Consider the following 25,381-nt stretch of genomic DNA (forward strand, 5'->3'; position numbering starts at 1 on the left):
TTGTTTGTATTATAGTTGAAGAGCGAAAGAATGGAATCGACAGTGAGCAAGTATGTTAAAATTGTGGTATTGTAAATTTTATATATATACAGTATATATATATATGTGTATGTATGTGTGTGCGTGTGTAAATTCACATACAGATTACACAGATTCCTATAATTAGTAATTGTAAATGGGTAACGCAAAGCTTAAAGATTTTTGGATAGACATACATACATACGTAAGTATAGAGGTATATGGAAAAATTTTAATACCGTATGGTATCCATATGCAAATAAATATAGTAATTTACGTGTGATCAGTTTTATGTATTTATTCAAGAAACATAGTGAGGGCGATGACCCCCTTTTGGCACCTGAGCACCAGTGCTCAGGATCAAGTGCAGCATGAAAGTGGGGATCAGTTTGTTTATTATTCATTTGATGCCAATTCTCATTTCCAATATCGGCGGCGTGTTGTCGCTTTGCTGTTATTGAAACACTGAGTGACCCCCGTGAAATCACTTAATGTAATTGACGTTATTGCATGTGTTCTAGATTTGGTGGTTTTGTTCAAAACCTGTGTGTGTGACCCGTGAAAATTAATCTGTGTTATTTCTCCTTGTCCGCAGGTAAACATACGTATGGGATGAACGCTTGCCAACTCCGTGTGTGCAGTCGGTGAGGTGACCTTTACAACGTTCTGAGAGGCTTCGGTGGCCTCAGGGATTATTGGTATTTTGGATCGTATATCGCGTAGTCAGGTTTGACGCATTAGGATAGTCCTGCTTTTTTTATATATATTTACACTGTTGTTTGACGCGGTTGTTGTTGCGCCCTTCATTTCGCCTTTGCGCAGAGAGGCAAGGCCGGAAATCCTGGCTCTTGTAAAAACGATTGACATTGTGATATATCGGGGAGAAAGGAAATGACTTTGATCATTGCAGAATGCTGCAGTTCTAGTAAAATGCGTAAAAGCCACGTGGGGTCCAGCTCAAGAAAATTTAGCCGGAAAAATCCGATCCACACGGCTTCATGAAATGAGTAAGATTTCTCACTTCCGAAATAAAAACTTCCGTTTCTTCACCACCACCATTGGACTTTGGTGACACGTTCTTTACCTTGATAAAGAGAGTTTCATCTTCGTTGTGCATTTGAGTGTTGCTATTTACCATCCTGAGCTTGTATGTCCTGTTGATTACCATTATTACTCATTCTGTCTTCTTTTTTTTTTTGTGTGTAAAATTCGATTAGTCATGCGTTTAGTAAACACATTAATAAAGTAGATCAGACACCAGTGTGTTTCGGTAGTTGTCATCTCAATCTGTCTTGCCCTTCACACGAGGTTTTCTGGAAATGTTTAAAAATTTTGGAATCGGTAGGTGTAATTCTTTATATTTACAGATGATTTTAATAACTATATTTTCGTTTGCATGGAACAGTAAAATTGCAATTTGGATTTTAACGCCCAAATGATAACAACGAAAAATTAGCAACCCAGATGTAATTGAATCACTGTTTTGACCGCAAAACTAATAATAAAATATGAGATAAAAGTAATTGAATCACTGTTTTGACCGCAAAACTAATAATAAAATGTGAGATAAAAGTTGAATTCCTCGAGCAACGAAACTCGAGTTCGAGACTAAAATTGTTTCATTTGAATATGGTCAGCAAAGACGTATGGCCACCTGATCGGAAAACATGAATTATAATCATTCTCTCTCTCTCTCTCTCTCTCTCTCTCTCTCTCTCTCTCTCTCTCTCTCTCTCTCTCTCTCTCTCCCCTCTCTCTCCCAACACGAACACAATTACTGGGTATGGAACTGGGTTCTGTGCATTAAAGTTTATACAACAACCTCAAGCTCATGAAATATATATATATATATATATATATATATATATATATATATATATATATATATATATATATATATATATATATATATATATATATATATATATATGGTGTGTGTGTATGTGTATGTATGCGTGTATCTTTGTCTGTAAACGCATGCGTGCGTCACGTGACAGTTGATGAAACTTAATATAATATATATATATATATATATATATATATATATATATATATATATATATATATATATATATATATATATATATATATATATATATATATATATATATATCATTCATTGACATGACCGTGTCTTTACGCTGCATTTTAAGAGGAAAGTGCACATGCTGGAAGTCGGTCAGTAACCCATTGACCGTTTTTTCTTAACGGTTTAGACGGGTGGCGGATTTCCATCAGACGTCGCATTGTTGTCCACCTGTAGGCAATAACTTTGACGTTTTCCTCTCCTGAAGTCAACGTCAGCCACTGGAACACAGGATGACCGACTGTTGGCGGTTTGTTACTTTGTTTCCTTTCCGTTAGCGAGGTTCATTGACCGAAGGATTACGATTAATGTCAAGTTTTCTCTCTCTCTCTCTCTCTCTCTCTCTCTCTCTCTCTCTCTCTCTCTCTCTCTCTCTCTCTCTCTCTGTCGATTTGCTTGACACGTGCTTGCTGAAATCGTAGTAAAGATATGTCCTAGATCTCCATGTGAAAACATAAATAATCTTACACTTGTTCGTGATTTACATCAGAAAAATTTGTTACATTATAGGTTGTATCGATCGCTAAAAGCTAGCCGATAAACACATTTGCCAAACCCTTTCTCAGATGGTTCAAGTGGTCCTCTGGATAAACGCCACGTTGTCAGAAGGTTGTCTGATGAAATTTCCTTTTATTATGCCTTTAGAATTTTCCCCATGCTTCCTTTTTTCCATCTTTATAAGTGGATGCATTTTGGAAGCCGCCTAATAGGTCCCCGACGCGACACTCCAGTAAATCATTAATTCTGGAAGGTTAGCAGTGGCCGTCTGCAGACCCTGGAAGGTGTATTAGTGCTCACGTCAAGTCAAGATTTTGGCCTCTAGTTTCTCTTTTATGCTTGTATTTGCGTTTTTGTGGCCAGAATTTTACATTCCTTTGATAAAGTGTTAGTGGTTGTTGGTAATTTGAATTATACGCAGATATAATCATGAAACCACCATTACACTTGTAATGTTAATGAGCATGCTGTTGATGATTGCCATGTTAGGTTGATAGACTGTTAGACCTTGCATTGTTTCATTTTATTTTTAAGTTTTTTTTTATATCATGAAAATAATATGTCACTCACATTTTGCCAAACCAATACACGCACAAGGCCTCATCTCGCTTTGCCTTAGCAAAAAAAATTTCCCGTTGCCAATCAGAAATTGGACCTGAATTTGTAACGTGATTTGCCACAGAATGGCAAATCAAAGCAAGGAAAGTGTTAGGTCGTTTATTATTTTGTTTCGGTTGTCGTCCGGTTTTTCGTACCACGAATATACTAAGCAAAGTTTTTCACTAATGTAAAGCTTACCATTTCTGGCAGCCGACCAGTTCACGACACTTCGCCCCGGGGGGGGGGGGTAGCGCAATCAGTGCACCTCATACGGTGCACTGTCGGGGCCTATCTGTAACCCCTCTCATTCCTTTTACTGTACCTCCATTCATATTCTTTCTTCCATATTACTTCACACCCTCTGCTAACAATGGATTCATTGTGCAACTGCGAGGTTTTCCTCCTGTTATACCTTTCAAATCTTTTTACTGTAGATCTCTGTTTCAACCCTGAATGACCTCGTAGGTCCCAGCGCTAGGCCTTTGGCCTAAATTCGATATTCTATTCACAACACTTCGCCCTGTTTGTGCACAACACCCAGGTGATGTTATTATCGCGCCTGAATCTTTAAGGCTGTTTCGGCCCTCATAGGTTGAAGGTCGCCACCTCGCCCGCCGTTTTTCCTGCATCGTCCAGCAGTCAGGTTTTGTTCCTCCACCGCGATATTTTAATTGTGCTGTTTTTGGTCTGCGAGATATCTTTTAACCAAGGGATGGTTCCATTTGATTGCAACCACCTTTTTTTTTCCAGGGTGACTTTTGAGGACGTTTTCTTGTAGAAAAACTCTGAAGGTTAAGTTCGATGGCCATTGTATCGGCGAACTCGGGAGTTGGAGCATTTCTGTTTTCTGCTTTCATCGGCTGAGCAACTGCGTCTCATTTCCCGGTGAGGTCATGTTCAGCTTTGAAATGCTTGATGCAGCTATTTTATTCTTTAAAAAATATTTTAATAATTGAAGAAACATATTTAATACACACACACACACACACACACTTATTTACGAGCTAGAAAATTATTTTAGAATTAACATGAAATAGATTAAATACAATACAATATCAGCCACAAATACTGAGAAAACTCTACCTTAGCTACATAAATACATGAAAAAAAAAACTTCGAAATTACGGAATATGGCATGTATAAGATCTCTTCATCTTGTTTGCGAGACCATTGCAATTTATTATATCTTTTTAGCTCTGCTTGCGTCTGTCTCAGTATTCTTCGTTCTTGTCCCTATGGTATCTGATTTATTATACATCGTTGACTGTCATGCTTGCTTGAGCGCGCGCACATGGAAGCACACACGCTCATAATGACATATACAGGTAGTCCCTGAGAGCTGAGAGAGACATAATAACCAACCGCTCCCTGACCTTTGACAGTGTCACCAAAGATTGGTTGTTTCAGTGGCTGCTATAACTTGAAATGCATTCTTCGGTTTATTTTTTTTCTCGGGGAGGCGTTGGTTTTGCTCAGGTACCTTTATAGAACTGAAATTGTTGCTTTTTTTTAACGAATATCTTCTGTAGTTCAAGTTGAGTTTGAGTTTACCTGTGGATGAAATTGTGATGTCTTTACTGTTTTTCTTTCTGTAATTAAATAGGTAGGATTTTACTAAAAGCCTTGTAAGTTAATTTCTAACTCGTGTGTGTGTGTGTGTGTGTGTGTGTTCAGACTACGAAATTAATGCATGTTTTTGTGAAAGTGGTGAAGGAAACAGGAAATGCTGCGGGCTCATCTACTTCCGGAGGGCTGATGGAGGGGTTGGGGGGAGGGGGGAGCGGATATAGTCTGATGCTGAAAGGTGATACTCCCCTTATTAAGCCGCTCTTTTGCCCTACGCTCTCTCTCTCTCTCTCTCTCTCTCTCTCTCTCTCTCTCTCTCTCTCTTGTTTGTTGTTTCTGGTGCCATCTCAGCTCCACTTCTTTTCATCACCTACCCCTGCTCATTCTTCAGTGACTCCTTGTTGATTGTCATTGGTATTTTCAATGTTTATGATTTTTGTTTTTGTGTCTGCTTTGTAATGCTGTATAAGTAGCTTTTCGTGGAGTGGCGAGTGTAGGAATTTGGGAATGGGTTGAAGAGTTGAAGAGTCTAGTGGCTATTTGGTCATGTAAGTATCACGCAAGATTATGCATAAGAACTGCTGGAATTTGGATCGAGAAATAGAGATGGAACAAAGGCCTTTAAGGCTTAGTGAAAAAGGATTTTAAGTTTTATAATGCTTTCGTTATTTAAGGCGACTCATACTTGTATTTTAAATTTAATCGGCTATCATTCTCTGTTACCCAACCTCAAAATTTTTATCAGTAACAGTTTGACAGTTTACTAGAACTAGGTTTATTTTTGCTTCTTATTTAAAAGATTTTTCGTCTGAATCTCTCTCTCTCTCTCTCTCTCTCTCTCTCTCTCATGAAAATTGTAAGGCTTCCACACGTGCTATTTTCTTCATGTCATTGATAACAAGGGACATGAAAACCAGGTCCATTTTATGTTGAGTGTTGGGAGGTTTATTTTTAGGAAGGTGACTGGCTGCTCCTTGCCTACACCTGTCTTTGGGGAACACCTGCTGTCAGTGCGACATTAAAAGTATCGATCTAAAACAACTGCCGTGTGAGTATGCAATTGATTTTAGGTTCATTGTGTAGGAGTGAAGTCGAATTTAAGTACTTTTTTATGTTTATATATTTTTAGATGTAATTCATCATTTGAAGTTATTAAATTTCTAAATGTTCCATGCTTGCAATTTATAATACTTGAATATTTATATAAATTTTGTTGTCCTAATTAGGATTTATTTCTATTTATTTTTATGGTCTTGTGATTATTGTTGACTTTTCATCAGAGTGGGTCTGGTTATGTTTGTAACACAGCCTTCCTTGTGCGTCTGACCTTTTATAGAGACGGAATTGCATAGATTTTCTCTCTCTCTCTCTCTCTCTCTCTCTCTCTCTCTCTCTCTCTTGATGAGTACATACTCTTGTATTTTAGAGGATGGGAACTTTATGAAGAGAATTGAAAGTCATGTAAATAAAAAAGTTGGTATGAAATTACGTTCTTGCCGAGAACTGTTTACATTGTCAAGAGCTGAGAGAGAGAGAGAGAGAGAGAGAGAGAGAGAGAGAGAGAGAGAGAGAAACTGGGTCATTGTTAAGTGGCCTTGCACGGGGGTATCAGAGCACAGTTTGCATGTTTCCTTATGGAAGACTTAGAGGGCCTAGTGGTGAATTTAGGTATATTGTGACGTTAGTGACATAACTTGTTTGGACTAGGAGACTTTTTTTTTCAGGGGAAAATGTTCTAGTTTCTGTTTTGCATTACATATTTCGAAGTTATAAAGGCAGGGCTTTTTTGGTCGATTATTGGCTGTCATCATTCCATCCTTTTATTAAATGTTAATTCACTTCATTTATAATTGTGGCATCTGGCTACCTTTCCTACCGCATTTGGTTGTCTTGCTTTGAAAAGTACCCATGTAACCACAGTTTTCAAATCGGAGACCGTGACTTCGGCTTAGGAAAATGGTTTTCCACAGTTTTGAGTGCGAATTCCTTTGCATAAGTATGTACGAGTATAGTACAGTGACACACTCATTTTTTTTATTAGTATGTTAAAGCTTCTTTCAAAATTTGGCTGACTATGTTATTAAATACTGTTAATTTTCTAAGCATATAACTATACTTCAAAATACTGTATTTTTTTCAAACCACCTCCATTCTGATTTTTTTGGAAACTTCCCAGACAAGTTAATGGCCTCTCAGCTTGTACTTTAGGAATAAGTGTTAGTGCTACTGGTGAGACTTCTGGCTTGTGCTGGTGAACGATCTCTTGTTAAATTGTGTTGACGTCCCTCTTTTAGTATTGGATTTGGATTAGTTATTTCAGAACTTGCCTAAATAGTTGCATATGAAAATTGGAGGTTTACATTATTATTTTCTATTATTATTATTATTATTATTTTATTAGTAGTAGTAGTAGTAGTAATGACGATGACCACAACGACTCAGCAACATTGGTATGTTAACCTATTTCCTACTGGAAAAAGTTATCTCCTATATTTATACCGTGCTGTATTGTTTTGTTGATTCATCTTGTAAAGTATTAAAATTTTGTTGTACTTCTCTCTCTTCTCTCTCTCTCTCTCTCTCTCTCTCTCTCTCTCTCTCTCTCTCAAGAAGGTTTCTGATTGGTTTATAAACTAATATGAAATGCTAAACGCGAATTTAAGAGGTGGAACGCATTGTAGCAACTAAACATGTTTTCGTGTGAAAATTCAACTGCATTCAAGACGCTTATATTTGCAACGATGGTCCATATTTAAAAAAAAAAAAAAAAGTCAGTTCCTTCCCTATTTCTGGTAAATACACCTATTTCGAAAGCGTGCTGTGACGGTTTCTAGCCACAAAATACTCCTTTCTCCTGCGGGTGGTTGTGGGGAGGGGGCGGGGGGGGGGCACCTCTTCTTCTCCGGTAGCATTTAAAGACGTTGTTGCTCAAGGGAAAGTGAACCGAAGGGGACGTCGCCGGGTTATTAAGCCGTCTTCTCTGCGGTTGGCAAAGTGTTGCTCGCTTGCGGATGACGTAACAGTCTCATTGCCGCTGAGCACGGGAATATAGAATGTGTGAGTGATACCTTCTAGTAGGAGATGTATTACATTCTGGCTTGATCTTTGTTTGGAGTACTACAAGTAGTAGTAGTAGTAGTAGTAGTAGTAGTAGTAGTAGAGAGAGAGAGAGAGAGAGAGAGAGAGATAGTAATTTTTTAATCTCTTGGTTTCATTTGCATAGCATTATTCTACTGGCAGGATCTTTGTAGTACCAAGAGAGAGAGAGAGAGTAATCTTTTAATCTCTAGGTCATTTGCATAGCATTATAATACTGGCAGGGTCGCCCTTGCTAACCTGCATATTTGTCATTATTCCATATATATAGGGTCTGATACCATCTAGTATATGTATTACATTCTGAGTTAATCTGTAACGTTTTAAGTACCAGTAGCACTGAGAGAGAGAGAGAGAGAGAAAGAGAGAGAGAGGAATCTTTTTATCTCTTGGCTCATCTGCATGGCATTATTCTATTGGCAGGGTCGCCCTTGCTAACCTGCAGGTCTGTCAGGGTTCCATATATAGGATGTGATTGATGACTGACGTACAGAAGGTTGTCTGTCATACAAGACTGCTTCACCTATCATAGGAGCTGTAGTATTAATTTTTGTCTGTGCTTTCACTTCGTGTTGTATTTAGATGCCGTCTGTGAGTGTCTGTGTTTTTAAAGAGCTCCTTATGATTTCTATCGGCGAAACTGTTCTGTTCCCTGATCTGAGACAGCTTTCTCTTTTTCAGTATCAAGACCCATTCATCTGATTTCCTTTTGTGACTTTGTAAGATATCAGAACTATAATTTAGGTTATTCGGCGTTGGCCAAAAGCTGGACATTAATTTTTTTGTTTTTGTCATTTGACGTCGAGCCAATTTCAGAACCGCTGAAGCATGATAGTGCAGAAATTTTTAAGTCCTGAAATATATACTTTTGCGTCGGGCTTTGACGCCAAAATTCTCAGATTTTTATAGGAAACGTTCTTTTACACACAGGCACACATGTATACATAAATATAATTTAAATTTATACACATATATATGTATATATATAATATCGTAAAGTAGAAACTATAATAATGTGTGTATATATATATATATATATATATATATATATATATATATATATATATATATATATATATATATATATATATATATATATATATATATATATATATATATATAATATGTAATATCATAAAGTAGAAACTATGAAAATGCTTACATATGAGAGAGAGAGAGAGAGAGAGAGAGAGAGAGAGAGAGAGAGAGAGAGAGAGAGAGAGAGAGAGAGAGAGAGAGAGAGAAAGAATGTACTTGAGTTGTTATAACTAGTTGCAGTGAAATCGTACTTTCCTTTTGTTTTGATGTCACTGATCTTAATCGTAAAAATCTTCGTCAGACCGACAAAGTTGACGCGGCAAATAGTCCTGTAGAGAAAGTGGAAGAGTATTAAAAGTACTCTCTCTCTCTCTCTCTCTCTCTCTCTCTCTCTCTCTCTCTCTCGTGATTAAGAATTTTCACTTAGTTCCAATAGTCGGTTTTGTAAGTGTTTTTTTTCTGTTTGACAATTCATGGAAAAATTTCTCTCCGTTTCTCTCGTCGTGATTAAGAATGTTCACTTGATGTTACTTGAATTGATTTATTTTATTTCCAATGAAGTGTTTTTTTTCTGTTTGATAATTCGTGGTCAACTCTCTCCGTCTCCGTTGGTTAAAATTTAGTCAAGTGCAACTTGACTGAAAATTGTGGATGTTTGGAAATACATGTTTCAGGCGTCTAATTGTTGCCGTGGAAATGGATAGCGGCTTTTCCTGTTTCCTTTAGCTTTTTCTTAGGTGGTGGTTCTCGTCCTCCTCCTCCTCCTCCTCCTCCATAATGGGGGAAGAAGGCACCATTGCTTTTTCGCGTTCGGTGACCCAGTTTTGCTTCTGTTGGTGACGTGTTTTGGACCGCCTGGGATTCTTCCCAATATTCGTGTGGTTGTGGTGATAATTTCCTCTCTCTCTCTCTCTCTCTCTCTCTCTCTCTCTCTCTCTCTCTCTCTCAGTATATACCAGCGCAATTACAGACTCTGATCTTGTGCAGTCAGCTTTAAAAGAACTGTTCTGCACACATTACGGGGGTTTTACAGCGTGCACTTGGAACCTGCATTCGGTTACGTGAAATCAGTTCGTACTTTGAGAACTTTAAAGAAAAGGAAGAGAAAGTGAAAGTGCGACGTTAGGACGTTAATTTGTATTTATACGTATGGTATTGTATGGTACTTTATACATACATACATACATACATGCATACATACATATACTGGAGAACAATTTCGCAATGCCGGATTTTTACTTACTAGAGCATACCGTCGGCCTGCTTCGAGTTCAAGTAATTAGCCATTTTATTCTTTAGATCTCTCGATATTATTCACGCTTTTTGATTTAACATCATTGTGTCATGTAGTGTGTTGAAATATGAATCAGTGCAAGTGTGATTGCATTGCAAAATCCTATTGTCTCTTTTCAATATTTATGTTTCTAGATCAGTCATTCGTGTTTTTTCGTAATGTTGAAAATAAATCAGATGTTTGTTGCAGATACATCTCGTAAGGCTTACCTTGAACGCCAGGTTTTCATCTTGAAATGTCCAGGTTTTCATCTTGTAATGTAACATCAAAGATAACGTTTTCTTCTTCACAGGCCAGTGAGAAGCAAACATTTAAGGTCCCCTTTACTTGCCCAGACCCGAATAAAACGAAAAATTAGAGTGAAGATGGTAGTACTTAGCTTTGATGCATTTATTATTGTTAGTAAACGACCTATAAGGTCTTGCCCTATGCAGAAGATCTCTCTCTCTCTCTCTCTCTCTCTCTCTCTCTCTCTCTTTGTAATGTTTCTCTGAAGCGTGACTCATTTTCATGCCGTTCCGTTTATTGCTGGTGATGCAAAATTTGATATGAGGTTTTGTGGCCGAGTTAATAGCATAATTTGATGCTTCAAAGGCAGTTTGTTTCAAATGAATTGTTCCCCGAGTTTGGAAAACGTCGAAGTTAGTCTGCATTCATACCATTGGCTCTACAACGATTCTGATGTATTTATTTATAGGTTGCCTAGATATAAATATTGTGGTGTTTAGAGTCATTTTTACCCTACGAATGGCTCCTCTTATTTGGTCACGGGCTGATTCTTTTTTTTTTTTTTTTTTTTTTTTTTTTTTTTTTTTTTTTTTTTGCATGGATTGTTCCTTCCTGTGGCCTGATGCCCAGGAATCTCTCTCTCTCTCTCTCTCTCTCTCTCTCTCTCTCTCTCTCTCTCTCTCTTTGTGTGTGTGTGTATATGCATGGGTGCACCATGCCAATTTCGATATACACCCTCTCTCTCTCTCTCTCTCTCTCTCTCTCTCTCTCTCTCTCTCTCTCTCTCTCTCTCTCTCTCTCTCTCCTCACACACACACACACACACACACACACACACACACACACACACACACACACACACTCGTGTCTGCACGTAAAACGAGGAATTTAGTAGATTATAAAACTTTTTAACATTTGTTCGTTTTTTTTTTTCTTTTTAAGCGTAATTATGTCAAGCGTATCTTAGCAATTGGAAAGGAAGGTTGTTGTGGCAATTATGCGGTTGCCAGTGTCTGGGTAAAAGTTTCTTACTCTGCGTAATCTGGATAATTTGCTGTCGTCAGTCCCTCGCGTCACCGGTGTGACTGCGGTCGTGACCATGCAGATGATTCGGCACCAAGTCTCTCGTCGGCCATTGCAAGAAGTAATCCGGGTCAGTGGGCAGAGAATGAGATCTGACAACCACAAATAGGAAAATTTCACGTCATATTTATATGTATATATAAATACATAAAATTATTATATATTTATATATATATATATATATATATATATATATATATATATATATATATATATATATATATGTATATATGTATATATATATATATATATATATATATATATATATATATATATATATATATATATATATATATAGTACACATACATACATACTTATGCATGTATGTATGTATACGTGTGTGTGTGTGTTACGTAAAAGCATACTTAAAATGAGCCATTATAACAATATGAAAATATTGTTTACTCTGATAACAAACGATGATACATAAGGGAGAATGATGATATACTCTCTAGCTTTGTGTGTGTGTGTGTGTGTTCGTGTAGTTTGAACCAGATAGCAAAAGGTGTTACTGATGTCAGGGGTAAGGCAAAAAGCCAAAAATATGGTAAGGCGTGGATAATTATTTGAGTGAAAGCGTAGGTAAAGAAATGGGGAGAGAGGAGAGATTTGACTCACTTTGGTGGTTGTTTCAGTGTGTGTTGGGGGAATTGCCTGCCAGTAACACAGTGTGTCAGTAGGTCATGAGTGTGTTTAGGAATCTTGTCTTTGTGTGCGTCAGCGTTTCCAGTGAGAGTGATTATGAACCAGTAATAACACGCGGAAGAATGAAATTACTCAGTAGTTTTTGTACTTATCGACTGCCTGTCTTAGTATTTTAGAAGGATTCTCTCTCTCTCTCTCTCTCTCTCTCTCTCTCTCTCTCTCTCTCTCTATACATATATATATATATATATATATATATATATATATATATATATATATATATATGTGTGTGTGTGTGTGTGTGTGTGTGTGTGTGTGTGTGTGTGTGTGTATACTTTTATTTAGTATGTATTAATATAAATAATTTCTTGTATGCAATGAAGACAAATAAGAAGAAATAGTAAGGTAATTTGATGTTTTTAATAATAAAGTATATATTCTTGAAGCATCTCCATCAGTCTCAAGGGGTTTCATCCAAAAATACAGGCTACAAGTCTGGCAATGAGAAATTATCCGTTATTCAAAATAAAAACCAAATGGCTATTGATGGTTTTGTTTTATTGGTAGAAATTACAGTTCTGTTATTCGTTTTCTCCGCTCCCCCCCCCCCACCCTTTTAAATCGCCCAAAGCTCTTTTTGCATATATTTTAAGGTGGGTGAAAAGGGCGGGAGATGTAACTCGTAAACGTGATCATTTTTCTGATCAGCTTATTTATTCATTTTCTCCTAAGTCGTATAACCTTGTATCCTTTAAAGGAAGGTCTGTCGTTTGCTTTGGGGTCAAATCTCACTCTTATCTTTCACTCCATTATTTGATTTCTTCGAGACTGGGCATTAGGTAGGTCTGTCCCATCGAAGATGGCAAGTAAAGAGGTAGTGGACATTAAAGAAGCACATTTCTTGTCATCGTGAATTGCATTCCCCTGAAGCGTCTCTATTCTCCGTCACTCTCGTAGCAAAGTAAAGTATATCATCCTTTTCGTTGATTCGAACACTTTGCACCGTCTTTGAATAATCGCTTTGTTGATGGGATTGTGTGATTGTCCGCGTGATTAGACAAATTCCCTACGTCATTAGCAGTATTATTCTCAGTAATCGTTTCCCTATGTGGCTGAAGGTCAAGACAAGTAAGGTGTTGGTACAGAATCTGATCAGTGTCATGTTACCGTTTTCTCCTGTTAGAGTTGGCTGCTGATCAGTGTTGTCCGTGGAATGTAAGCGTCAGCGGAGTGTTGTGGATCTGATACACGAAGATGTGATGATCAATATAAGAAACGACGTTTTTATATAATTTTGAGCCGTCAATTTTTTTGAACGAGGAGCTTAGTTTTATCCCAGGGTTTAACCAAGTTGACAGATGTTTAAAATTAGATTTTAGACCGACTCCATTTAAACCATTAACCAGGTAGCTAGTGAGGTTTGATTTTTATGCCAAAATCTTTGAAGCCAATCCTTAGCATTTTTTAGACGGCGTGACTTGGGAACTCCTCAAAGCATATCGTGTATATAAGGTAAAGAACTGTTTACCTAAAAAAATCAAAGTGGAAATGGTTGGCTTGTTTCAGATTTAAGCTTTATGCCAGCACGTGCCCTTACCTTACCTTGTCAGCATGGAAAGGAGTAAAGAGGACATAACTGGCCAGGAGTGTGGCCTCTGGACTCAACAGACAAACCAAAAATAAATTGATGATGATGAAAACCATGTACAGGATGCTTGGTTACCTTGGCTACTTGTCATATCTTCGCAGATGCTTTAAAGGAAACCTTGCGGATGATGTAAGGTGCTCTGTACTCGATAAGAGAAAAGCCAGATTGGGAGGGTGAGGGTAGGTCACCAGTAAGTCTCGCAACGTCATCACCAGTGATGATAACACAACTGAAGGTTGTTGTTTTTAGCTTTAGTTTGTCCAGTCCAAGGTCCAGAGAATACGCCTGTCCATCATATGGAATTTCATGTTTTGACGGGGGTGACTCCCAGGGCTTGACAGCTTGATTGAATGACAATGGCCAGAATGACATTTTCAGATGATGATGATGACGGTGATAGTGATGGTTATGTTTTATTATTCCTGACATATAGCCGACATCCTTTGGCCGAGGGTTAATCTAATCATGGGATATTTGCCTTGCGGGAGAACTCGTTGGTTGTTGAGCCACCTGAAGGTGCTTATCAGTATATTGCTGCTGTCACTATGAGTTTCCGTTGTTTATCTTGGCGAAGAATGACTACGAATGGCAAATGGCACAGACAAATGACTCATGCAAAGTATCCTGATCGTAGATAGCTTCGTATAGCGATTTACTGTAGTTGTTGAAGGGAAAGTCCTTGCAGTCATTTTTTTCATGCTTTTGTTCTTTTGGTGTCATGCTACACACGCCCATTTTTTAGTGCAGTATTATTGTGTATGTGTTGAGTGTTCGTATGACTGCCGTTCAGATTACTTGTTTTGGTTCCATATTAAGCAGTAAAATATTTGTAGCAACTGTAACAGTATTTTGGTTGTACAGCTCATATCTAATTTTTCAATTCATCAGAATTCTTTACCTGCATTTCTGTTATATTTTCATAAGATATCAAATATTCCAAGGGTATATTCGAAAACGTTTGTGGAAACTACGTATCGTTAACATTGCTTCACATCCATTCACGATTAAATGAGAGTTTCAAAACAATGTGACACTTCCCGCAGATATTTTGGGTCGGCCTAGATTACAAGGAAGGGTGTACCATTGCAAACTCGGTAGGGAAAGTAGTGAAGGGGAAAGTCTCTAATACGTCACGTTGGTCTGCGTGAGAGAGAGAGAGAGAGAGAGAGAGAGAGAGAGAGAGAGAGAGAGCAATTGTTCATCAGGGGATTCAGAGCGTGAAGTGTGTCACAGGTAATTAATTAGTTGCTAAGCAGATGCCTAATGTAAGTTGCGGTGAAGGATGTACTTTAGATGTTTGTATTTGCCCTTATATAATTACTACCAGTTAATAGAAAAAAAATCTCGTGTGATTTAAAGTTTTGTTAGTGCTCTCTCTCTCTCTCTCTCTCTCTCTCTCTCTCTCTCTCTCTCTCTCCAGAAAGTACTTTCTCTCATGAAAGTTGTAGGAGAGGCGGAGGGAAGTGTGTGCGTGTGCGCGCGCTCGCGCACGCTTTGGTGCCGCGGGAGGCGATTATTATGAATTTTTGACAATTGTTGACAGATTATCATTGGCCCGATCACAGTATCTTGGCACAGAGACCTAGAAAATAATCAGCTACGTTTTTCGGAATGCAAATGGCAACTTATATTTGTAAATTCATGCCCAGATTGTATTCATAAATATGTCTATAAATCCAGTTTGTATTTTTGAAGAACTGCATTTTCAAAGTATAACTGTTCATTGTACTTCAAATCACAGTGTATGGATTGTTGACAGTAAGAAGGCTGCAGTGTTAGCCTATTTGATGCACCACTATATAGTTGTTGTTTGAATAACAACTGGGATTTGTGTTTACATATTAATATGAATTCAGTCCAAAACTATCATTGATAACAATTGTGCAACAGATACTTTTACTCTGTTTTCCAAACATTTCATGTACAGTATTAATATTTTGGGGGGGGGATATATGTTTATATTCGGTGTACTGTTTTATAAGGCTGATAAAGTTTGATATTATTCCTTGCCTTTTTTTCTAAAGCCAAAAAACTTTAGTGTTGGGTTTCATGGTGTTCAACTTGTGAACTACTAATTATCTGTATTTATTAATAATTCATTTCTTAATTCTTTATTTGATACTACATTTTTTATAATTTTATTCTTTTGAATGTCATTGTTATTAATTGTGGTTACATTTGTATTAGTATTTTTTTATTCAGTTGTATATCATTGTTTTAATTGTGGTTACATTTTTATTAATATTTTTTAGTCAGTTGTATATCATTGTTTTTAATTTTTGTTCCATTTTTGTTAATATTTTTTCATAATTTTATTCAGTTGTATATCATAGTTTTTAATTGTGGCTACATCTGCATTAATATTATTTTAATTGTGTGACATTTGTATTACCTTGTCTATTTTTGCTTACAGGCACATGTCAAGTTTCCTCCTGATTACCCCTACTCGCCGCCCTCCGTCCGGTTCTTGACCAAAGTGTGGCATCCCAATGTATATGAGAATGGAGACCTTTGCATTTCCATCCTTCATCCTCCAGTAGATGACCCCCAGAGTGGTGAACTTCCCTGCGAACGTTGGAATCCTACTCAGGTGAGAGGTCCTTTTTGGTTACTGTATTTTGTCATTATCGCAAAGTGCCCTTGATTTGCCTGTTGTCTGTGGAATGTAAACATCAGAGGAATGTTGAGATACAGTTAACTTAGAATGACATACTTGTGAATCTGATATATGTAGTTGTGAGTAGTCAGTATAAGAAACGACGTGGTTTGTAACATTTTTAGTTAGTCCTTTTTTTGAGGAGCTTGATTTTTTCCCAGGGTTCAAATTATATTTTAGACTGATTTAATGTAAACCTGTATAACTGAATATTTCTTAATGGATCTAAACAATTTTTTTTTTCAACATTACTGTCATTATTTTTCTCCATAAAAAGCTGAACATTCTTTGTGGAGGTGTGTGCAGTGCTCACTATTTTCCACTTTCCCAGTCCTAACTCTCACCATGAAAAGAAGACACTCGCACTAAGTTTCTTTGTATCATTTCAGAATGTGCGTACAGTATTGCTGTCAGTGATATCCTTACTGAATGAACCAAACACGTACTCTCCTGCCAATGTAGATGCCTCAGTTATGTATCGCCGTTGGAGGGATTCCAAAGGCAAAGACAAAGAATATGAAAATATTATCAGGTACGTATTGGATATCTTAAATAACAAATACAGTGTAGTTATAAAGTGATAATCATCAGAGGATATTGATGGTAAGGGAAGCTTATATGGTGGGGTTACTTTGTATAGAGCGGAAGAGAATAGTGTACCATTTTTAGAAAAATTAGTAAAAACTTTGTTTTGATGAAAAGTTACACCCAAAATAAGTAAGGTGGAGGAGAATACAGTAGTGTACAGTTTTTTTTTTTTTTCTTCAGAAAAATTAAGTAAAAACTAAATGTTTTGATGAAAAAATATGCCTGAAATAATAATTTAAATTCTCTTTGAACTTTATATGTTTTGGGGGAGATGGAGTTATTCCATTTACCAACACCCTCCAGACATCATCCCAAAGCTATCCGATATCAAAATATATTTTTTTTTTTTTTAGTTTTATCCAGATGATGTCATTGACATCATCAGATTCCTTGGGGATGACATTTACAAGACATCTTTTGATTTGAAATTGCAAGGGATTACAGGGACGTTTCTTACAAATTCAGCATTATCAATTGCTAATACGTCACTCATAACATTGTAGTTATCATCCACAATAAAACATTGTCATTTACTTGGTATGTACAGTATAATTTTTATTATTAGGGGGTGATCGGTACATTGTAATTTTTATTATTAGGGGCAGTGTTACTATTGATAGATTTGAATCTACCTGATGTTGGAAACGAAGAACAGTACTGCATAACCACTGCAATGCTGCCTGTGCATTTTGTCTTAAGAAAAGTGGATGATGTTTATAATTCTCTTTACAGGAAACAAGTATTATCATCCCGTACTGAAGCTGAAAGAGACGGCGTTGTTGTTCCAATGACTTTAGAAGACTATTGTATAAAAACTAAAGTAAAACCGGATACGGAGTCTGTTGATATGGCTGATTTTTACGATGATGATTATGATATCGATGATGATGATGAGGATGATGACGAGAATCTCTCAGATAATGGTGAGTCACTTTGTTTTGGAAATTTTTGATGAACTGTTGTTGATATGCTGTTATGCATTTTAAGTAAAGCACTGATGCATATTTGGTATAGTAGCAGACAATCTTTATTGATTTTTTTGGTCAATAAAATAATCTTGTCACGTTTGTTTCCTCAATTTGGGAGTTTAAAGGCCACCCTGGGCAAAGGTTAAAAGAGGACAAAGTATTCGTGTGGTCACTGATTAAAGTTTTGATAGTTATTTTCCCATTCTTTAAGTATTCATTCTGGCAGAAATTTCTCATAATTGTGCTGTAAGATAAGTTGGCTTATCACCTCCATTTATGAATATCACAAATTCTAGAACAAATTTTTCATTTGTTGGATGAAAAATTAATATGTAGCATTGTCAAATCGCCTTCAGATTTTACAAAGTATGGCAGGGTTTCCTCTTGATCATTGCTTTTGCCTTTTTTGTCTCTGTATGATCCATATAGACATATTGTGCTGCCAATACTTACTTTTTTTTTTTTTTTCCAGAAATTGATGATGGTGATGACAGCGGCAATGGTGAATCGTGATAGGCTCGTGTGTTCACTGTGAATGATATTCATGACCCCGAATGCTTATGTATAATAGAATTACATAGAAAAAACAACAAATTTAGTAACTAGTTGAAAGTGCGCTAATTAATGACCATTGAAAATTAGATCTTTTTCAAAGTAACTGACTATGTCAGAATCTTAAGAATTCGGGCAGGATTGAAGTGTGAGGTAAACTCTTCACCTGTACACACACACACTACATGCATGCAAATTCACACAAAACATGATCCCCCAGTTACACATGGACACAGTCATGTTGACACTTGCATGCATACATGAATGCATACATTAACCCAGATTCATCATTCTTCTACATTCATGCTTTACATTATATACAACACTCTTTCACCATGCACCTACATAAACATACAATGGAAGATATGCACACATTTGCACATGCAGTTTACATATCGGAACATGATCATAGCCACGTTAGCCCCATTGCATCTTTTGAATCTTTGCATTATTATGCAACTCCTTATTATTATGTATGTGACCATTATAAGACTTATTATCCTGAAAATGCCTCCATTTGCATCTTCACAACAGTAGCATTCATCCTCAAATATGTCACTCTATATTTGATGTTGAATACCCACGAACCACCCACACTTCAGGCAACCTGTGTGCATGGTAGAAAAGAGAGAGAGAGAGAGAGAGAGAGAGAGAGAGAGAGAGAGAGAGAGAGAGAGAGAGATTGACATCAACTCCACCAGATCGGTGACTTTAGTTCCTTCTAATGAAAGCTCTTGAAGGTTGAATGAAAGTATGCGTGAATGTTAATTGTGATGGAAGCTCTGTTCTCTTTTTTTCTTGGGGGGAGGGGAAGTAGTTTAGTACATTGCAGATATTTATTTCAAGATGGTAAGTGCTATATTTTACAAGTTAATATGAATTATTTTTATTACAAATGAAGCTGTATTACCATAGCTTAGATAATGTTGCTGTATGCTGTACAGTGTGATGACAGTAAGATAACTTCACATCAACAAGGAGTTCCATTCTTTATAGTTTGTGGTTCATTGTGACAATAATATACAATAAAAACTGATAGCCTTTTTTATTCATTTTTTTGGTGGGAAATACAGCACATTGAGGAACTGGAGATACTAGAAGTATGGGATTAAAAGTGCATGCCTTTTTATCATGGATCACCATCACAAATGGTGTTTGTAACATAAATATCAATAATGACTGAGGTTATTGACAGTGCACATGAAGAGGTTCACAGTGAATGTGAAATGGGATATTCCAAAAGTTTATAATCGGTGAAATTATAATGTGGATCATTATTTTTCTTATAGTGCGGATAAAGAGTTTTCACTTGTTCTAGAGTTGGCCAGTTGGATGTTGGACACAGTTTGAAAAGAAGCTTCATTAGAAACTTTTTCATATCCATTATTCCCCTTTTTTATAGCAAATGTTGGTTTGGATAGTTAATTACTTGACTATATTAATCACACCATAGGAGATTCAGTTTTGGCTTGATAGAGGAAGAGAGGAGTGCGTTCTGAGTGTGTAAGTAATGAATATAAGGAAATTATATGTAAGTTAAAGAGAGTGAGTGAGTTGTATGCTTCATTTTCACAAATATTAATTCCATCCAAACTGAGGGATTTATATACCCAGTATGTACGTTTACGAAATATGTCTTGGATCTATAAAGTTAAGATGCATTGACTTCTTCCTTTTGACTTTGGTCGCAGGCAGATCTCTGCTGTTAATATCGATATTATATCAGGATGAATCTAGCAATCAGTGATCACATTTGAATTCAAATTTGATTTTTCAAGTTTGATTTAAAGTGGTGGGCTAGTTAGTGAGGTGGAAGTAATAGTATATTGCCTCAAGGATTCATTGTACATATCTCATTGTCATATAATCAATCACCTTTTCTGTGGACTAAAGATAGGAGGTATGATGTTATGTTAAATGGTGGAAAAGGTTAGGTACCCATCTACGTACTCTTAGTCTATTAAGTGCCACACTTGGAATAGAAGTAAAAGAAAACAAAGAAACTTGATAACAAAAGATTTTGGGGGTGTAAAGATTTCAAGGTGATGATTATGATTCTCCCCCCATCTTCCTTCCCCTCCTCCTCTTTTCCTTCATCTTTCCATGTATTGCCTCCTCTTCCTTGAATAGGCTGATATTTGCTCATTTCTGTTGATTTTAATCTCATTTGTGCTTTTGTATTATAGCTTCACTAGCTTCACTTGTAAAACTCATTGATAATACTCCATGATTGCTGGAGTATCCTGTTGCATATGTGGATGTTTTCTATTAATATTTTTTAGCTGAAGCTGAATTATGGTATTTTTGTATAGTCCTTTGATAGGAAGATATATTCTCAAATGGCACTTAACAGCGACTTCTCACATCAAAAGGAATCAACCATTGTTTTTCAGAGGATTAATGTTATCAGACAACTTCAAAGAAAATTTTAGTTTGTAGTGGTGGTATTTTAAGTTGTGATAAAATGCTGTATTGTACTTATCATGTAATGACAGCATTCAAAGTAATGTCCATTATAAGAGTATCATTTAAGTCGCTAAACTTAATGTCCCTCATCAAAATGCTGTTAAAGGAGTTGGGTACAGATAATGCACTTTTGTATGGTTATTGTAAGGACTGCAGGCTTCATTTAGTGTAATAAAGATATTGTTATGAACCAAGAGTTTTTATTTTCCTGGGATAGGACTAATATCGGCAACACAGCAATGTCTCAACTGCACGGGAACAATCAGCTTTGCACCCTCATTCCCTTTCATGGCTGTGTGAAATAAATTCAACAAACTTCAACATTTATGCCAACTGTACAAAATTTAAGAACTAAATGCTTAATTTTTTACTCCTTGTAGCTAAGCTGAGGGAAATTTCATCCAGTGCCAAGAAGAATAACTTACAAATACAAGAATGTTATGCATCAAAAAGAACTAATATTCATTTTGGACCCTTTACTGATGAGAATAGCAAGTGGAACCTTTTTGGTACCAGTTTCCACATCCAAAAGCTTGGATAACAACTGTATTGTAAAGTTTGTACATATTTGTTCTGATTTAATGTTGACCTGTGGCACAAGTAATGTCTTCTTGGAAAGAAACCATTCACTTTATGATATTCAGTAGCAAAGGCAAAGTGAAAACAGCAGAATCTTTCGGTACACTGCAATACAGCACATAGGGTTAACCAGCGCCTCAACATGAAGAAAAGTGCAACTTTTCTACTCAACCATATGTAACATGCTGAGAGTCTGGTAGAAATATTAAATTTGACTAAAAAATTGTCGTCAATGAAAATATGTATTGTGTTAATGAGAATTGAAACATAAAGGAAAACTAGACACCAAAACTATTTCTTACTATCTGTGTAAACCAAGTCTGTGATTCAAGATTTATAGCTCAGTGGTTTGGTGAAACACTTTTATAACTGACAACAGTAAGTGAGCTGCTGTGTTGGAGCACCACCTAAAGTGTGCCTGTTACAGCACATTGTGAGTAATTAATAACTTATTTGCAATGATCCTGCAGCAGAACCTTTAGAACTTTCTGCCTATTACTTAGAGTAATCCATGGTCTCTTCTAGCTGTGAAACTTTTTTGACATCATGTTTCTTATACTCCCATGTCTCGTTTGAGAACAAATCGTGAGTAAACCCTGTGCAAGCCTAGAAGCATGGTCCTGATCTCAATGTATTTTATTACCGATATTTTAATATTGTGCATTGAAATTCATTATTTGGCGAATTTACGTTTATCATAAGCCAGTCTTGTAGATTGTTACTTTTCTGTGCAAGGCTGAGTTTTTAGAGTAGTCCAGCAAAATTACTAGAAGGTGGGCAACTGGAAGAATAGATTTTAGCTGGTTGGTCATTTCCAACATGACAAGCTCTTTTACAAGAGGAACCTTCATCAAAGGACACATCATTCTAGAAGCTGAAGAGCCAGGTTTCAAGAATCACCAGAAGATAGGTTTATGGGAGAGTAGATTCTAGATGTTCAGTTGTTTGCCTACACAACAAATATATTTTACAAGAGGAATCTATCAAGGGATACTGGATAATGTCTTCTAGATTATTCCAGCTGAATTACTAGAAGGAGGTATCTGAAAGAATAGATCTAGATATCGGGCTATATTCCTGCATGAAAAAGATCTTGGATCTTTCCGAGATAGTGAACCTCTGGTATGTATCCACCTTTCCGGCGTGTTTGGTACAAGCCCGCTGGGGATTACCGTCAAAACATAAACAAAAGACTAAATATAAAGATAATGACAGAAATACTACTCGTAGATGATGACTTCCGAAAACCCTTGGGGGTCACCATCTAGGAAAGATCTAAGTTCTCGTATAAGGAAATCCTCATCAAGGGACAAAGCATACTAGACGAAGCCAAGCTTCTTTCTTCTGCAGAATACTTAAAGGTAGCATCTTATTATCAATAGTTCAGTTGCGTCTCTCAGGTACTGATGGTACTCTATAGTTTTTTCTAAGCTTGAGCTTTTCCATTAATTTCAGTTCATAATTCTTTAGAATATCTCAGATGCTGGTTATTCTTTTACAGAGATTTTCCATTATATCTTCTATCACATCAAATTGGAGATTTTTTTCTTTTTTTGCCACTCGGTTACTGTGCCTCCTTTTTGTGCTCTAGTTTTTTTTTTTTTCCTTTCCGGATTCCGTTTCTCCAAGGGTTATTTTTCTCGTTTCACCAGATGATACTCTCAGATCTGCTAAGTCCAAATTATCTTTGACTTTTTTCCATGTTAAAGGCCAATCTTTCCGCATAGACTTCTTTTTCTTGAGAATGTGGCGCTCGGTCCTCATTGAAGGCATTTATTTCCTTACAGAAGTTTTCTCCTTCATTTTAGAGGACTTCTGTTTACCTATAAAACAATTCTCTTATTATTAAAATGCTCCTCGCATCCTCAGTGAGATCCTCTCGTGTTTTTAGAAGTCTTTGATTAAGACTTCCCAATTTTTACTAAATTCTTCCTTATCACTATTAAAGGCATCAATTTCTTTATTAAAATTCCTCCTTTATAGAGGGCTTGGTATCCTTACGACAATCCTCTTTGCCTTTAGAAATGACTCCAGGCCCTGTTTTTCTTCGGCAACTGTTTCCTCTCTTGTTACTGAAATGTACTACATCGTTAAAGAGAACCTCTCTCTCATCTGAGGAGCCCTGTATTTGACTAAATTATCATTTCATCTAATTCGTTCGTCTTCTTTATTGAAAGCCTCTCTTTTCTTTGTAAATAATTCTGTCACTACCGAAGGCACCCTTATCTAGACTGAATTTCTCTTTTGTCCTGTAATAAGGCATCTATTTCAATTTTGAGGTTCTTCGTTGTTTTACTTTTTCTTGGCCATATACTATTATACATCATGTTATTTCTGTGATTATATATATATATATATATATATATATATATATATAAATTATATATATATATATATATATATATATATATATATATATATATATATATATATATATATATATAAAAACAAAATTCGAAGGAAAGAGAAAGAATGGAGTGCTGTAAGGTTTCTTCGACTTATAGTCCCTCTGCTTGGATTAGTAAAGGACTATAAGTTGAAAGGCCTTGCAGCACTCCATTGTTTCTCTTCCTTCGTGGATTGTGTCTTTTGTATATTCATCATGTTCCATATTTTCGTGATTCAGTTATACACACATTGACACACACACACACACACACACACACACATATATATATATATATATATATATATATATATATATATATATATATATATATATATATATATATATATATATATATATATATATATATTTATATATATATGTGTGTGTGTGTGTAAAGTGTATAACCGAGTCACAATATCACGGAAATAACGCTGAGATATATACAGTATAATATAAATAGATTACATAGCCAAGAAGAAAGTAAAACAACATTGAGCAAGATCTTTCACCTTTACTCATAGGCATTTTCAACCAGACTACATAAAATGGAACACAGTAGTACAAAGAATTGGTTTTACAAACAACAAAGATTAGAAGGGGATATAAACATTATGCATACGGCGGTCACTGGATTTGAAGTAACTCTTAAAGACTGGAAAAGATAGCAAGGACTTGTCGGAAGGGTTTTGGAAGGCAGAAATTGTAAATGAAAACCCCCTTGAATCTTCTCATTGAAAAATGCAGCCGCGCTAGACCTACCGCCAGATAACTATCGATAAACAAAGGCACAAAGCGCGGGTCAGTCCGAAAAATCATCTATCAAGGAGAGCAAGCATTAAATCTGGAAGAAAACAAATCTAGATGAAATACCTCGCTAAACCCAAACCGGTTCAATGTAAGCAAGCTTTTACCCCCATAAACATTTTTCCTGTGTTACACCTCTCTTTATTTAATGTGATGATAACTGCATCTGCCCTGGCCAGGATTCAAATGCATTTAAAGTTTTATGCAGAGGAACGGAATCTTATCCATTTGGCCATCAAGAGTGATGTGTAATGATTTCGGGTTCTGTATTCTCTCACTCGCCATCCAGGATGTATAGTGAGACACACACTTGATACTTCGCTCTGAAACCTGAAGTCAAGGATAAAATCACCGTCAATGCCGATAACCACCCCCCCCCCCAAAAAAAAAAAAACCCATATTCACTGCCAAAAAAAAAAAGGTCGATATACGGCAAACACACGGGCGATTTTTATACCCACAATTACCCCTTGATATCGAATTCACTTAGGATTCGTACCTATGCCGTTTTGGTTTGATAAAAAGAGAAGACAAGATCTTGTCCATTTGGGCTTCATGAGAGGATTAAGTTATTTTTG

The 25,381-nt window shown here is 36.4% G+C and overlaps 1 protein-coding gene across 3 annotated transcripts in view; it reads left to right on the forward strand.

The window, feature by feature from the left end:
* Positions 1 to 21,221, forward strand: part of LOC136845215 (ubiquitin-conjugating enzyme E2 R2) — a 144,482-nt gene extending 123,261 nt beyond the window's left edge. For all 3 annotated transcript variants that reach the window (XM_067115290.1, XM_067115296.1, XM_067115304.1), the window contains 4 exons: positions 16,215 to 16,391; positions 16,847 to 16,989; positions 17,778 to 17,968; positions 18,486 to 21,221. In XM_067115290.1, the coding sequence (XP_066971391.1) occupies positions 16,215 to 16,391; positions 16,847 to 16,989; positions 17,778 to 17,968; positions 18,486 to 18,526 (552 nt within the window). In that variant the 3' untranslated portion in view covers positions 18,527 to 21,221. The remainder of the gene's footprint in view (positions 1 to 16,214; positions 16,392 to 16,846; positions 16,990 to 17,777; positions 17,969 to 18,485) is intronic.
* The last annotated feature ends 4,160 nt before the right edge of the window (positions 21,222 to 25,381 follow it).

The sequence above is a fragment of the Macrobrachium rosenbergii genome, chromosome 2 (assembly GCF_040412425.1).
Source record: "Macrobrachium rosenbergii isolate ZJJX-2024 chromosome 2, ASM4041242v1, whole genome shotgun sequence".
NCBI lineage: Eukaryota > Metazoa > Arthropoda > Malacostraca > Decapoda > Palaemonidae > Macrobrachium > Macrobrachium rosenbergii.